Source organism: Perognathus longimembris, chromosome 28 (genome assembly GCF_023159225.1).
Source record: "Perognathus longimembris pacificus isolate PPM17 chromosome 28, ASM2315922v1, whole genome shotgun sequence".
In the NCBI taxonomy this organism is placed as follows: domain Eukaryota; kingdom Metazoa; phylum Chordata; class Mammalia; order Rodentia; family Heteromyidae; genus Perognathus; species Perognathus longimembris.
The window spans coordinates 24124191-24139344 of NC_063188.1; the positions used below are offsets into that span (position 1 = coordinate 24124191).

General features: G+C 38.6%; 1 protein-coding gene across 6 annotated transcripts in view; it reads left to right on the forward strand.

The window, feature by feature from the left end:
• The window catches only part of Cul4b (cullin 4B), a 39050-nt gene extending 35891 nt beyond the window's left edge, over window positions 1–3159 (forward strand). For all 6 annotated transcript variants that reach the window (XM_048335678.1, XM_048335680.1, XM_048335682.1 and 3 more), the window contains one exon: window positions 2469–3159. In XM_048335678.1, the coding sequence (XP_048191635.1) occupies window positions 2469–2564 (96 nt within the window). In that variant the 3' untranslated portion in view covers window positions 2565–3159. The remainder of the gene's footprint in view (window positions 1–2468) is intronic.
• The last annotated feature ends 11995 nt before the right edge of the window (window positions 3160–15154 follow it).

Consider the following 15154-nt stretch of genomic DNA (forward strand, 5'->3'; position numbering starts at 1 on the left):
TTAGTCAGCTTTCTATATTCATGGACTCCATAACTGTGGATTCTACCAGTCACAGATTGAAGATGCTTTTTTTAAAAAAATGCATTAGAGGGGAACTGGGTTTACTGGGAAGTTGAGGTAGAAGGATTGCTTGGGCCCAGGAATTGAAGGTCATTCTGGATGATAACACAGTGAGACCCCCATGTAAGTTGAGCCTGTACTGAATATGTGCAGATTTTTTCCTAGGATTATTCTTTGTATAATATAGTATAAAATATATAATATTAAGTATTACAAATAGCAGTGACTTTTGATACAGGGTCTCTGTTTGGTCCAGGCTGCTGGCCTTTAACATGATCCTCCTGACTCAACCTCCCCAAGTGTTGAGACTGTAGATGTGAGTTACCATACCCAGCATAGATGATTTTAAAGTCTACTTGAAGATGTGTGTAGGTTGACTGTAAGTACTGTGTCACTATACATATAGGAAGCTTAAGCATTGGCAAATTTTGGTGTCTGTAGCTCCTGGAACCATCATGTCAATATGAGAAGAGCAGAGTATTGTTTTATAGGCTACTTTGGCTTCATGTAGTTGAATGTTGTGATCTAAGAGTTATGTGCAATCATGAAGACAAGCTATAAGCTTGACTTTTAAGCTGAAATTAAGATTCAAACTCCAAATCACTTACAATGGACAACAGAGTCTTACATTAAACATGAAACATGCAGATGCGAATTATATGTTTTATTTATCAAGCTATTTGGTGAATTTTCCTCATACATTTTAAAATTTAATTTATAAAAATGAAAACTAACTTTGAGAACCAGCTTTCTTGTTTTTGAGACAGAGTCTTACTTTGTAGTTCAGGCTGGCTTAATATTAAGGGCATGTACTACCACATCTGTCTGAAAACTAGCTTGTATAAATTTGTGCTTTTTTGTCAGGGACAGTGGGCTGAAATCTGAGGATTGTGTTTCAAAGCCAGCCCAAGCAGGAAAGTCTTTGACACTCTTATCACCAATTAATCTCCAAAAAGCCAGAAGTCTAGATGTAGCTCAAGTTACACAGTTCCAACCTTGAATGGGAAAAGGTCAGGGATAATGCCTATGCCCTGAATTCATGACTCAGTACTGGAACACACATGTGCATGCACATGCATGCGCGTGTGTACACACACACACACACACAGGTGTTATTTTTTCAAACTTGGCTGTTGTTTTGTTTGCCAGTGCCTGAGCACTGTCCCTGGCTTCTTTGTGCGCATTCTACCACTTGAGCCACAGTGCCATTTCTGGCTTTTTCTGTTTATGTGGTGCTGAGGAAAAACGCAGAGCTTCATGCATGCTAGGCAAGCACTGTACCACTAAGCCACATTCCCAGCCTCTCAAACTATTTTTTTTTTTTTTTGGCCAGTCCTGGGCCTTGGACTCAGGGCCTGAGCACTGTCCCTGGCTTCTTCCTGCTCAAGGCTAGCAGTCTGCCACTTGAGCCACAGTGCCATTTCTGGCTTTTTCTGTTTATGTGGTGCTGAGGAAAAACGCAGAGCTTCATGCATGCTAGGCAAGCACTGTACCACTAAGCCACATTCCCAGCCTCTCAAACTATTTTTTTTTTTTTTTGGCCAGTCCTGGGCCTTGGACTCAGGGCCTGAGCACTGTCCCTGGCTTCTTCCTGCTCAAGGCTAGCAGTCTGCCACTTGAGCCACAGCGCCGCTTCTGGCCATTTTCTGTATATGTGGTGCTGGGGAATCGAACCTAGGGCCTTGTGTATCCGAGGCAGGCACTCTTGCCACTAGGCTATATCCCCAGCCCCTCAAACTATTTTTTATAAATCCAAGTAGCATTGCTTTCCTAAACTATAAATGTGTTCCTCTTGTGAAATTATGGTAAGTCTACTCGTTTGCATTTCATTGTACACAGGATAGCTGGTTCTGGAAAGATCGCTTTAAAATAGATAAGTAGTAAATATTACATTATAATAACGAGTATGATAATTTTCTTATTTCATTTTTTGTTGGTTGTGGGGCTTGAACTCAGGGCCTGGGCACTGTCTCTGAGCTCTTTTGCTCAAGGCTAGCTCTCTACCACTTTGAGCCACAGCACCACTTCCAGTTTTCTGGCAATTAATTGGAGATAAGAGTCTCATGAACTTTCCTGCCTGGGCTGGCTTTGAACCATGATCTTCAGATCTCAGCCTCCTATGTACCTGGGATTACAGGCATGTGCCAACGGTCCCTGGCAAGACTGTAATAAATGATGTATAAAATATAGTATAAAAACTTTTGTTCTCCTGAGATGATTCTTTTGTTTTGTTTTCCATATATGTGTTTGAGGCCTAGACTCACCTAGAACTTATAATCTTCCTGCTTCAGCAATCATGTGTTCATTACCATATATAGCCCTTGGTTCATTTTTGTACTAGATTTTTGGTGAATGGGTTTGTACTAAAGATTATGAGCTTCACATTGAAAATTTGTCTTCTTTTGCAGCCTGCTGATCTAAAGAAGAGAATAGAATCTTTAATTGATCGGGACTACATGGAAAGAGATAAAGAAAATCCAAATCAGTACAACTATATCGCATAGAATGTTGGCCTTTAAAGCATTTGTAGTCATATGCTATAGCCAATGGATAAACTAATTTGTTGATCCTATATTATTTGACTTCTTTTATACTACCGGTGACCAAAATGAAGCAATGTTAATGGAAATAGTTGAATGAACTTTTTCTCAGTGGTTAACATGCCCATTTTAAAGAGTAATACTTATCTTTAAAAAGAATGTTGTTGAACTCTTTGCATGTTATTTAGTATGATGTGCAGAAATCTCTTAAGAAAAGTTCTTGGTCTTTATGATTCCTCTTTGGAACTGGGGAAGAGATCCCTATGTATGGCTATTAAATAAGTTGTGTGTTGGGGGGTTCTTATACATCAATAATTATGAAGCAAAAGGTTTATTTGCTTAATATGTCATTTAAAGATACTTAAACTGCATGCAAACTTTATTTACTGTACAGAATTCTGGATGTATTTATCAAATAGAAAAACCACCTTGGACTTGATTATTCACCTGTTTTGTGATTCCCCTTGAAAAGAAAAATTGTCATAGCTATTGATATTTTACTAGATAATATTCTGTTATGTTGAAAACTATGTTTTAAAGAAATCTTATTTGGAAACAGGTTTTCAAGTAGGGCAACAGTTGGTGTCATAATATCTTGTGTAGTCATATCTTAAAATTTTCTGTTCATGAGTATGGGATGTTTGTATTTGGCTTAGCCCTCAGTTTACTGTGCTAATTAACTGGTACTTAAAAAATAGCTGAAACAAAAATTTCTGACCAGGTCATACTAAAGGAACATCATAGGAGAGAAAAAAATCCAACTCTTCCTTTATATTATAAATGAATCTAATATGAAAATTCCAAGAGACCAAAATCAACGTACTTGTAAGTTATTTCAGGAGCAAAAAATCATCAAATAGTTTTCAGTATGCCTTAGTCTTTAAATATCATGTCGATTATGCGTGTGTCTGTATGTGCGTGCGTGCATGTGCACGTGCGTGTGCATGTATGTGCAGGCGTGCCAGTCCTGGGATTTGAACTCAGGGCTTGGGCGCTGTCCCTGAGTTTCTTTTGTTCAAGGTTAGCATTCTACCACTTGAGCCACAACGCCACTTATAATTTTTTTGGTAGTTAATTGGAGGTAAGAGTCTCATGGACTTTCCTGCTCGGGCTAGGTTCAAACTGCAATCGTCAGATCCCATTTTTCTGGGTAGCTAGGATTACAGGCATGAACCACAGGCACTCAGCCATTGTCTTTAACTTGGACCAATTGTAGATTGCTATAGGCTTCCTAGGATTTAGCATTCCAGTTTACTATATATACTTTTGGAGGCATCCCATCTCTTCTCTTTGTTGATAAAGCTTTTACTACCATCCTGTCCTAGCTTCTTGAATGAAGATCTTCCCTTTTTTTGCATAATCCCTATTTGGGAATTTCTGAATTCCTTTTAAATTTTCTTGAAGAGTTATTATAGTCATCGGACACCTACTTTTCAGGGTAATGTCCTCAAATTGTTCACACTTGGAAAATAGCAAAAGTATTATCCTTCAAATTCATAACATGAGTAAAAGGCTTCTCTATTTTCAGTGGGTTTCTCTTTTGCCTCATTTGTTTTTTCTTGAAGAAATTTATCATGCAAGAAAATCAGAAGTTTTCTGGTTTTTGTTTTATTTCAATTGAAACTTCTTTCATGTTTTTCACAACAGCCTATTTCCTTGCTTGTTAGAAGCCATTAGGAAGAATGCCTGGTCCTAACCTTCAACTTGGGACTTATAACTCTTATGTCTACTATTGATTATTTTCTTGAGTTTTCAAAAACCTGTGGCCAGCCATATATACATATGTATACATATGCATATGTGTGTATATGTTTATATGCCCATTTCTGTTTAATTGAGAAATATTGCACATTTGTCTAACTATATATAGTATTTAGGATTCCTTCCTAATTCTTTTTGAATAGGAATTGTCTAAATTTTCTTAGCTCCTCTCTGGTTTCCTTACAGGAGATCATCTAATAATGATATGCAGCCATTTTGTTTACCTTGTCTCCATCCTAGACCATCTACAACAGTGTTCTGACTCATCCCTGATGGTCTCTGAGATATGTAGACTATACATCAGAATTATAAGTTACTTTAAGCATTTTTTATAGACTTGATCCTATTGGGAAGTTTAATGTCTTCTTCCTTATCTTGAAAGCGGGTCTCTTCCCTGAGGTTCATAATTCTTTGAAAACTTGATACTGTTTCATCTGAACAATTAGCAAGACAATTAAAAGAAGTTAAGGAGAGCTGTTTAAGAAATTGAAAATCATTTGCAAACTATGTTAATTCATTGTGATTTTCAGTTGCTCTGTATCAATTGAAATTTTGTGCTCTTTTCCCTGTGTATGTGGTGGTTCTATTTTTCTCCAATAAAACTTTTATTTAAAAAAAGTTTCTGGGGAAGATTTTTTAAGTTGAAATATTATAAAAAAGTTACAAAGCCACAGAACTAAATCTTCCTAATGACTTTTTCCATGGGTTCACATTTGACCATTTAATTCATTTTAAACTTTATTGTTTTACATTTTTTTCAAATTTTTATTATCAAACTGATGTACAGAGAGGTTACAGTTTCATACGTTAGGCATTGGATACATTTCTTGTACTGTTTGTTACCTTGTCCCTCATACCCCCCTCCCCCTCCCCCTTTCCCTTCCCCCCCCCCCAGGTGTTCAGTTGATTTACACCAAACAGTTTTGCAAGTATTGCTTTTGTAGTTGTTTCTCTTTTTTTTACCCTGTGTCTCTCAAATTTGGTATTCCCTTTCAATTTCCTACTTCCAATACCAGTATACATGGTTTCCAATATACTCAGATAAGATTACAGAGATAGTGTAGGTACATCCACAGGAAGGTGATACAAGAACATCATCAATAATAGAAGCTACAGATACACATGGGACGTTGAAAGTAGTTACAACTGTGGTAAAACAATTGTTTCCATAACATGGAGTTCATTTCACTTAGCATCATCTTATGTGTTCATAAGGGTATAGCTATTGGGCCTTGTGATGCTCTGCTATAACTTGCCTAAACCTGTACTAATTATTCCCAATAAGGGAGACCATAGAGTCCATGTTTCTTTGGGTCTGGCTCACTTTGTTTTAAATTTTGTGGTAATTGTGCAATAATGCTATAGGAATACAGATGAGGGTATGTTAAAAAGTGAAATTATGAAGGATTCTCAAGGTCAGTAGTCCTTAAATGTTATTTTAGAAAAGTCCGGTATAATTGCAAGCATTGTTTCTTCCAAGTCCTCAAACAAGTAGTTTTAAAAAGTCAGTGTGGAACTAAAGTTGAGAAAATAATAAAAGATAGTAAGTTATGGCACTTGATCTGCCTGTTCTGGTAATAGTTTGTGTTCTAGGCAAAATACTGCCACAGATGTTTCTTGAAAACTTTCTCAGTTCCTGAGTCTGCTTAATAGTCAATACAATGTCTTGCCATGGTCTTGAAATTCTTACTATATATGTTCAGGTTCAGGAAATCAAGTTATTGTTATTCAGGCATCTGTGTCTAAAGACTTAAGAAGTTTATTAATCTTAATATCTATTACACTTGCTAATTAGATGTATTTATTCATTTCAGTAACCACTCAGTTTAATGCTGTGAATGGCAAGAATGTTATGAACATATTTCATTTATATAAAATTGCCAGAACAAATTGTTCACTGAAAAAAAACTAGGCTAATGGAAATTGGCATACTTGAGCTTTGTACAGTGATATCTTTGGCTAATGCTTCATTAATGGATATTCTTCAAATTTACATTTGAATAGTGAACAGGTTCAATTATACTTGTTCAATTATTTTTCTTTATTCCCTTGTCATTAGAGAAAAAAGTATTTCTTTTGGATAAACACATGATCTTCTTTGATGTTTAATAATCCTTAGCAGTTATATCTATGTAGTTAAAATCCTAATCTTTCCAATGTGGAACCTTTATTTGATAATGAATATGAGAATATGCAGCATTAGACATATTAGGACTTAGTAATTTTGCAAGCTATAAAACAAGCAGATCTTTTCGTTTGTTATCTAATTCTTATAGCAAATTTTGTTTTGGTTTGGTTTGGGGGTTTTCTGGTGGTCATGGGGCTTGAACTCAAGGCTTGGACACTATTCCTAAGCTCAAGGCCTAGTGCTCTTACCTCTTTGAGCCAGAGCACCACATCTGGTATCCTGGTGGTTAACTGGAAATAAGAATCCCATGGACTTTCCTGCCCAGGCTGGCTTTGAACCATGATTCTTACTGGGGCTTAAAGTTAGGGCCTGAGCACTGTCCCTAGATTCTTTTTGCTCAAGGCTAGCACTCATGAGCCACAGTGCTACTTCTAACTGTCTGTATATATGGTGCGAAGGAATTGAACCCAGGGTTTCATGCATGCTAGGCAAGCACTCTACATAGCACTAGGCCACATTCCCAGCCCCAGCTAGCAAGATCTTTTAAACTAAATTCTTAATTTTTTTTTTTTTTTGGCCAGTCCTGGGCCTTGGACTCAGGGCCTGAGCACTGTCCCTGGCTTCTTCCCGCTCAAGGCTAGCACTCTGCCACTTGAGCCACAGCGCCACTTCTGGCCGTTTTCTGTATATGTGGTGCTGGGGAATCGAACCTAGGGCCTCGTGTATCCGAGGCAGGCACTCTTGCCACTAGGCTATATCCCCAGCCCTAAATTCTTAATTTTTGACTGTGGTAAAATGTGCATATAAAACTTAACATTCTAACCATGTTAAACTGTACAATTCAGATATTCATTACATTCACATTATTGTGCATTATCATTAGACTTTTTTGTGTGTTACTGGTCTGGGAGCTTGAGCTCATGGCTTCAACACTGTCCTTGAGCTTTTGTTTGTTTTTTTCCCCTCAGAGCCAGTACTCAACCACTTGAGCCACAGCTCCACTTTATGCTTTTTGGGGGCCTAAACTGGATTCAAACCTCTAACCTCAGATTTCAACTTCCTGAGTAGTAGCTAGGATTGCAAGCATAAGCCACTAGTGCCTAGCTACTTTCAGACCAGTTTTATGTGCCCAAAATGAAACCTAGTCTCCATTAAACAGTTACTTACAATCCCCCTTTACATAGCCTCTGGAAATTACCAGTCTACTCTGCTTATGGATTTTGCTGTTCTGAATACTTTGCATCGGTGGAATCATGTTGTCATTTCCATCTGATTTCTTTCATGTAGTGTAATGCTGTCAAAGATTCATTTCTGTTTCTTCATGTATTTGTACTCCTTTTTAATAAGTACTTATGATTGTTTATCCAGTTGTTAAACATTTGGTCTGTGGCTATTGTAGATAGTGTACCTATGAAGATTTGTGTACAAATAATTGCCTTTTCCTATTTAAACATCTTTCGTGCTTATACTCAGAGTGAAATTACTGAGATAAATGGTTAAGTCTGTGCTTAATTTATCATGGAACCACCACTAAACTTTTCCACAGCACATGCACTACCAGCAATATACAAGGGTTTCTAATTTCTCCACATCCTTATCTGTTTTCTAGTCCTTGTGTTCCCACTGGTATTGGAGCTTGAACTCATGGCCTTGCATTCTTGCAATATAAGACTAGCATTTTACCACTTGAGTCATGCCTCCACTTTACTAGTCTTGTTTTTATTATCTTGTTCGTTATGGTTTTAAATCTTTTCCCGCCATGACTAAATGCTGTTTAACATCTTTATGTCCTTGCTAGCCATTTGTACATTTTTAAGAGAATTAGCTTCACATGATTTGGCCATTTTTTTCTCTCATTGTCACGACTTTTTATTATTTATTGTCTTCAAATATTTGTACAAGGGGTTTCAACTTGATAATTTATGTATACAGTACATCACTTTTTTGGCAGTTGTAGGGCTTGTACTCAGGGCCTGGGTTCTGTCCCTGAGCTCTTTTGCTCAAGGCTAGTGCCCTACCACTTTGAGCCATAGCTCTACTTCTGGTTTTTGAGTGATTTATTGGAGATAAGAGTCTCTTGGGCCTTTCCTGCATGGACTGGCTTCGAATGGTGATCTTGAGATCTCAGCCTCCTGAATAGCTAGGATTATAGGTGTGAGCCACCAGTGCCTGGCACATCACTTTTATTTGTTTGTTTGTTTTTTGCCAGTCCTGGGGCTTGAACTCAGGGCTTGAGCACTGTCCCTGGCTTCTTTTTGCTCAAGGCTAGCACTCTGTCAACTTGAGCCACAGCGCCACTTCTGGCTTTTTCTATATATGTGGTACTGGGGAATCGAACCTAGGGCTTCATGTATATGAGGCAAGCACTTTACCACTAGGCCATATTCCCAGCCACACATCACTTTTTTTTTGTGATGCCATTACAGGGGCTTGAACTCAGGGCCTGGGCACTGTCTCTTAGCCTTTTTATTTAAAGCTGGCACTCTACCACTTACACCATGTCTTCATTTCCAGCTTTTTGCTTGTTTATTAGAAATAAGTCTCACAGACTTTCTTGCCCACATTGACTTCCAAGTGCAATTCTCAGATCTCAGAGTCCTGAGTAGCTAGTATTACAAATGTGAATCACTCGTGCCCAGCTTGTACAGTGAATCTTGATCAGAATCACCTCTTCCATCTTTCTACCCCATCTCCACCTGTTCTTCATCTACCAGTCTCATTGCATTCCCTAGTTACTTTTTCACATTTATATATTGAGTTTAGTATTTTAAAACAAACTTTTGTCGGTCATGAGGCTTGAACTCAGGACCTGGATGCTGTCCTTGAGCTTTTTATTCTCTCAAGGCTAGTACTCTACCACTGAGCCACAGCCCTACTTCTGGTTGTCTTGTGGTAAATTGGAAACGAGTCTCACAGACTTTACTTCCTGGGCTGTCTTCAAACTGTGATCCTCAAATCTCAGCTTTCTAAGTAGTTAGGATTACAGGCATGAGCTAGCAACACTCAGCTGAGTTTGATCATTTGAAAAAGATACGGTGTTTCTGTTTTTTGTGCAAGTCTTGGGCTTGAACAACATTGAGATTCCACCTCACCCCAGTAAGAATTTCCATTATCAGGAAAACTAACAAGAACAAATCCTGGAGGGGATATGGCCAAAAGGGAACATTGTTGGTGGGAATGTAAACTGGTTCAGCCACTCTGGAAAGCGGTATGGAGGTTCCTCAGAAGGCTAAACATAGAGCTCCCCTGTGACCCAGCAGCCCTACTTTTGGGCATCTACCCAAAAGACCACAATCAAGAACACACTAAAGCCACCAGCACAACAATGTTCATTGCAGCACAATTTGTCATAGCTAAAATTATGGAACCAACCCAGATGCCCCTCAGTAGACAAATGGATAAGGAAAATGTGGTACATATACACAATGGAATTTTATGCCTCTATCAGAAAGAATGACACTGCCCCATTTGTAAGGAAATGGAAGGACTTGAAAAAATTATACTAAGTGAAGTGAGCCAGACCCAAAGAAACATGGACTCTATGGTTTCCCCATAGGAATAATTAGCACAGTTTAGGCTAGTCACAGCAGAGGATCACAAGAGCCCAGTAGCTATACCCATATGAACACATAAGATGATGCTAAGTGAAATGAACTCCATGTTATGGAAACGAGTGTTATATCACTGTTGTAATTACTTTCAACATGCCATGTGAAACTGTAGCTTCTTTTGTTTATGATCTTGTATCCCCCTTCCTGTGGTTGTCCCATGCTATTACTGTATCTCATCTGAGTACCCTGGATACTGTACATACTGGTATTAGAACTAGGGAAGGGAAAGGAAATATCAAAATCGAGAGACAAAGGATAAAAAGATAAACGACTCCGAAAGCAATACTTAGAAAACCATTTGGTGTAAACCAACTGAACAACTCATGGGGGGAGAGAGAAAGGGGGAGGGGGACAATGAGGGAGGAGACAACAAATTGTACAAGAAATGTACCCACTGCCTGCCTTATGAAACTGCAACCCCTTTGTACCACACTTTGACAATAAATAACTATTCAGAAAAAAATGGCTGGTAATCTAAGCTCATTAGATTTTTAGATTAATCCTTTTGTTTTCTTCTAAGAATTTTATTTCTTATATTTAGATGTTGGTTTTGTTTGAATTAGTTTTTGTATGTAGCATGAGCTAAGTTTCTTTTTTTTTGGCCAGTCCTGGGGTTTGGACTCAGGGCCTGAGCACTGTCCCTGGCTTCTTTTTGCTCAAAGCTAGCACTCTGCCACTTGAGCCACAGTGCCCACTTCTGGCCGTTTTCTGTATATGTGGTACTAGGGAATTGAACCCAGGGCTTCATGTATACGAGGCAAGCACTCTTGCCACTAGGCCATATCCCCAGCCATGAGTTAACTTTCTTTCATTCTCTTCCATGTGAATATTCAGTTATACCAACACCATTTGTCAGACTTCATTTCTCCACAAAATGGTCATATCAACATTGTTTGAATCCATTGACAGAAGTTGTGTGAGTTTATTTGTGATTGTCAGTTCTGCTCCCACTCATCTCTGTACATTGATCATAATGCTGGTAGTACAAGTTGATTTATATAGTTTTTTTTTAATTTTAAAGTTAGGATATATGTGTATCCTAACTTTGCTCTTTTTCAAGTTGTCTGTGTGTATGTTCATGTGTCTGTGTCTGTGTGTCCGTGTGTGCTGAGGCTTAAACTTAGGGCCTGTGCACTGTCTCTCAGCTTTTTTGTTCAAGGCTTGCACTGTACCACTTGAGTCACTGCTCTATTTCCAGCTTTTTGATGGTTAGTTAAGATAAGAGTCTCACGGACTTTCTTCCTCTGGCTTTGAACCACAATCCTCAGATCTCAGCCTTCTAAGTAGCTAGGATTACAGGCATGAAGCACCAACATTCAATGAAGATTATTTTAACTATTCAGACCACTCACATTTTCATATGCACTTTAGGATCAGCTTCCCTGTGTCTACAAAAAGGGTTTTGGGATTTTGCTAGAGATTCTGTTCATTGTATAGCACCTTTGGGAGTATTGTCATCTTAATATTTTTAAGTCTTGTAATCAATTGACACAAGATAACTATTTTTACATCTTTGAAAATTTTAGTACCATTTTGCACTTTTTAACATACAGGTCTTGTCTTTCTAGTTAAATTCCTAAGTATTTTGCTCTATGATACACTTCTAAATAAAATTGTTTTCTGACATACCATATTCATTTCATTACCAGTGAATACAAATCTATGCAATCTGATTTTTCCACATTAATCTTACAGCCTGCTTTTTCTTTTGCTGGATTTAGTGTCTCTTGATATATTTTCCCGAGTTTCAAGAACTTGTATCTTTTAATCTTGTATCTTTGCCATCTAAAGAGACAGTGAACTCCATACTTTGGGTGTCTTTAACTTCCTTCCTTCCTTCCTTCCTTCTTTTCTTCTTCTTCTTCCTCTTCTTCCTATTCCTCTTCCTCCTCCTCTTCTTCCTCCATAATTTGGGTGCCTTTAACTTCCTTCCTTCCTTCCTTCTTCCTTCTTCCTTCCTTCCTTCCTTCCTTCCTTCCTTCCTTCCTCCCTTCCTCCCTTCCCTCCCTCCCTCCCTCCCCCCTCCCTCCCTCCCTCCCCTTCCCCTCCCCTTCCCCCCTCCCCCTCCCCCTCCTCCTCCTCCCTCTCCCCCCCCCCATCCTGGGCTTGAACTCAGGGCCTGAGCACTGTCCCTGGCTTCTTTTTGCTCAAGGCTAGCACTCTGCCACTTGAGCCACAGCACCACTTCCGGCTTTTGCTATATATGTGGTGCTGAGGAATCCAACCCAGGGCTTCATGCATATGAGATGAGCACTTTACCACTAGGCCATATTCCCAACCCCAAATGTGCTTTATCTCTACCAATAACTTTATTTTACCAATTTAGTAACTCTATGTAAGAATGATAGCCTTGAGCAAAGAGAAGCCAGGGACAGTGCTCAGGCCCTGAGTTCAAGCCCAGGATGGGGGGAGAGGGAGGAAGAGGAGGAGGAGGGGGAGGGGGAGGGGGAGGGGGGAGGGGTAGGGGAGGGGGAGGGGAGGGAGGGAGGGAGGGAAGGGAGGAAGGGAGGAAGGGAGGAAGGAAGGAAGGAAGGAAGGAAGGAAGGAAGGAAGGAAGGAAGGAAGGAAGGAAGGAAGGAAGTTAAAGGCACCCAAATTATGGAGGAAGAAGAGGAGGAGGAAGAGGAATAGGAAGAAGAGGAAGATGAAGAAGAAAAGAAGGAAGGAAGGAAGGAAGGAAGGAAGGAAGGAAGGAAGGAAGGAAGGAAGGAAGGAAGGAAGGAAGGAAGTTAAAGACACCCAAAGTATGGAGTTCACTGTCTCTTTAGATGGCAAAGATACAAGATTAAAAGATACAAGTTCTTGAAACTCGGGAAAATATATCAAGAGACACTAAATCCAGCAAAAGAAAAAGCAGGCTGTAAGATTAATGTGGAAAAATCAGATTGCATAGATTTGTATTCACTGGTAATGAAATGAATATGGTATGTCAGAAAACAATTTTATTTAGAAGTGTATCATAGAGCAAAATACTTAGGAATTTAACTAGAAAGACAAGACCTGTATGTTAAAAAGTGCAAAATGGTACTAAAATTTTCAAAGATGTAAAAATAGTTATCTTGTGTCAATTGATTACAAGACTTAAAAATATTAAGATGACAATACTCCCAAAGGTGCTATACAATGAACAGAATCTCTAGCAAAATCCAAAACCCTTTTGTAGACACAGGGAAGCTGATCCTAAAGTGCATATGAAAATGTGAGTGGTCTGAATAGTTAAAATAATCTTCATTGGGGGCTGGGGATATAGCCTAGTGGCAAGAGTGCCTGCCTCGGATACACGAGGCCCTAGGTTCGATTCCCCAGCACCACATATGCAGAAAACGGCCAGAAGCGGCGCTGTGGCTCAAGTGGCAGAGTGCTAGCCTTGAGCGGAAGAAGCCAGGGACAGTGCTCAGGCCCTGAGTCCAAGGCCCAGGACTGGCCAAAAAAAAAAAAAATAATAATCTTCATTGAATGTTGGTGCTTCATGCCTGTAATCCTAGCTACTTAGAGGCTGAGATCTGAGGATTGTGGTTCAAAGCCAGAGGAAGAAAGTCCGTGAGACTTCCTCTTGTTCTGGTAATGTGGTATATTACCTTGATGTTTCTTCATATTTTGAACACATCTTGTGTTTTCAACATGAGTCCTACTTAGGTTATATAATCTTTTTGATATGCTGGATTTGGTTTATTGATATTTTGTTGAGGACTTTGCATCCGTGTTTCTGTCTGTAGTATTCTTGTTATATCTTTACACACAGGGTAATATTTTGTACCTTTACTGGAGTTTTTGAACTTCAGTGTCTTGCTGTCATTTGGCTTTTTTCGCTCAAAGCTGGTGTTTTAACCACTTGAGCCACAGCTCTATTCCCAGTCCTTCAGTGGTTAATTGGAGACAAGAGTCTCACAAATGGTTTGCCTGGGCTGGCTTCAAACCACAATCTTCAGATCTCAGCCTCTAGAGTAGCTAGGATTACAGGTGTGAGCCAACAGCATTGGGCTTCTTTTTGTTCTACAGTGCCTTTATTTCTGCCTTCTTTTTATGTATGCATATGGGAGTTATGGTAAACCTCTTTTATGTCTTACTTTGCTACTAACATAATTCTACACTTCTAAAATTTTGGTTAAATTTATAATAAACATTTGGTGATAACATACACATATGTGACTAGCATCCACATAAGATAGTGTGCTTTAAAAGAGATTTACAAAAAAAACCAGCCAAATGTGAGTTATCTGGTTCCAGGAGCACGAATTCAATATACCATGAATACTCCACCATGAAAGAGGATACGAGAGCTCACAGAACAAAAGAAAGTCACTACTCAGCAAATGCATTTTCCAGTTATGTTGGTGGGCGCCATCAAGTGGTCAGAATATAGTAAAGCATGATTCTTCAATAAGGGTCCTAATGTTAAAATATTCTGAGTTTTATAGTTGGTGGAAATTAGACATCTCCTAAACTTAATGATACATTTCAAGAGTTTTACCTAGTAATCACCAAGGTGTTTTGTCAGATACAGAGATTGGTAGTCAATATCTAATAAAATCTGTAACCACAATGCTCTATGCAGTCAAAACCGTCTACAGGATCTGTGGTAAAGAGAAGTTCTACATTTATTCTTTTTATTGGCTTATATCTGTTTATATGAGGGGGAGGTAGAGATTTAATTATTTACTTTTTATTAATCCAAGACTATTCTTTTTTCCTTTGAGGTTCTTTATACTGATTTTTTATATACTTGCAATGTATTACAAAATTATTAACCTTCTTTCTTTCCTCCCCTAACAGTATTATTTACCCAAAATTCCCAAAGTAAATTACCAAGGCCCTATATTTTCTGAGAAGGTAACTAATGTATGTGTTTATTTTACATTAGGACAGTTAAATATGAGTTCATTTAAAATCTACGTGCGGTGATACTACTCAGAGATAGAAAAATAGCATGCAATCATAACATACATATAGAACAAAGATCTGACAGCTTTCATGTGAAATTTTAGCCATGTGCCAGGAGCAACTACATAAGAATTACTAGTTTACAAAAGACTTTAACATGATCTAAATTGTGT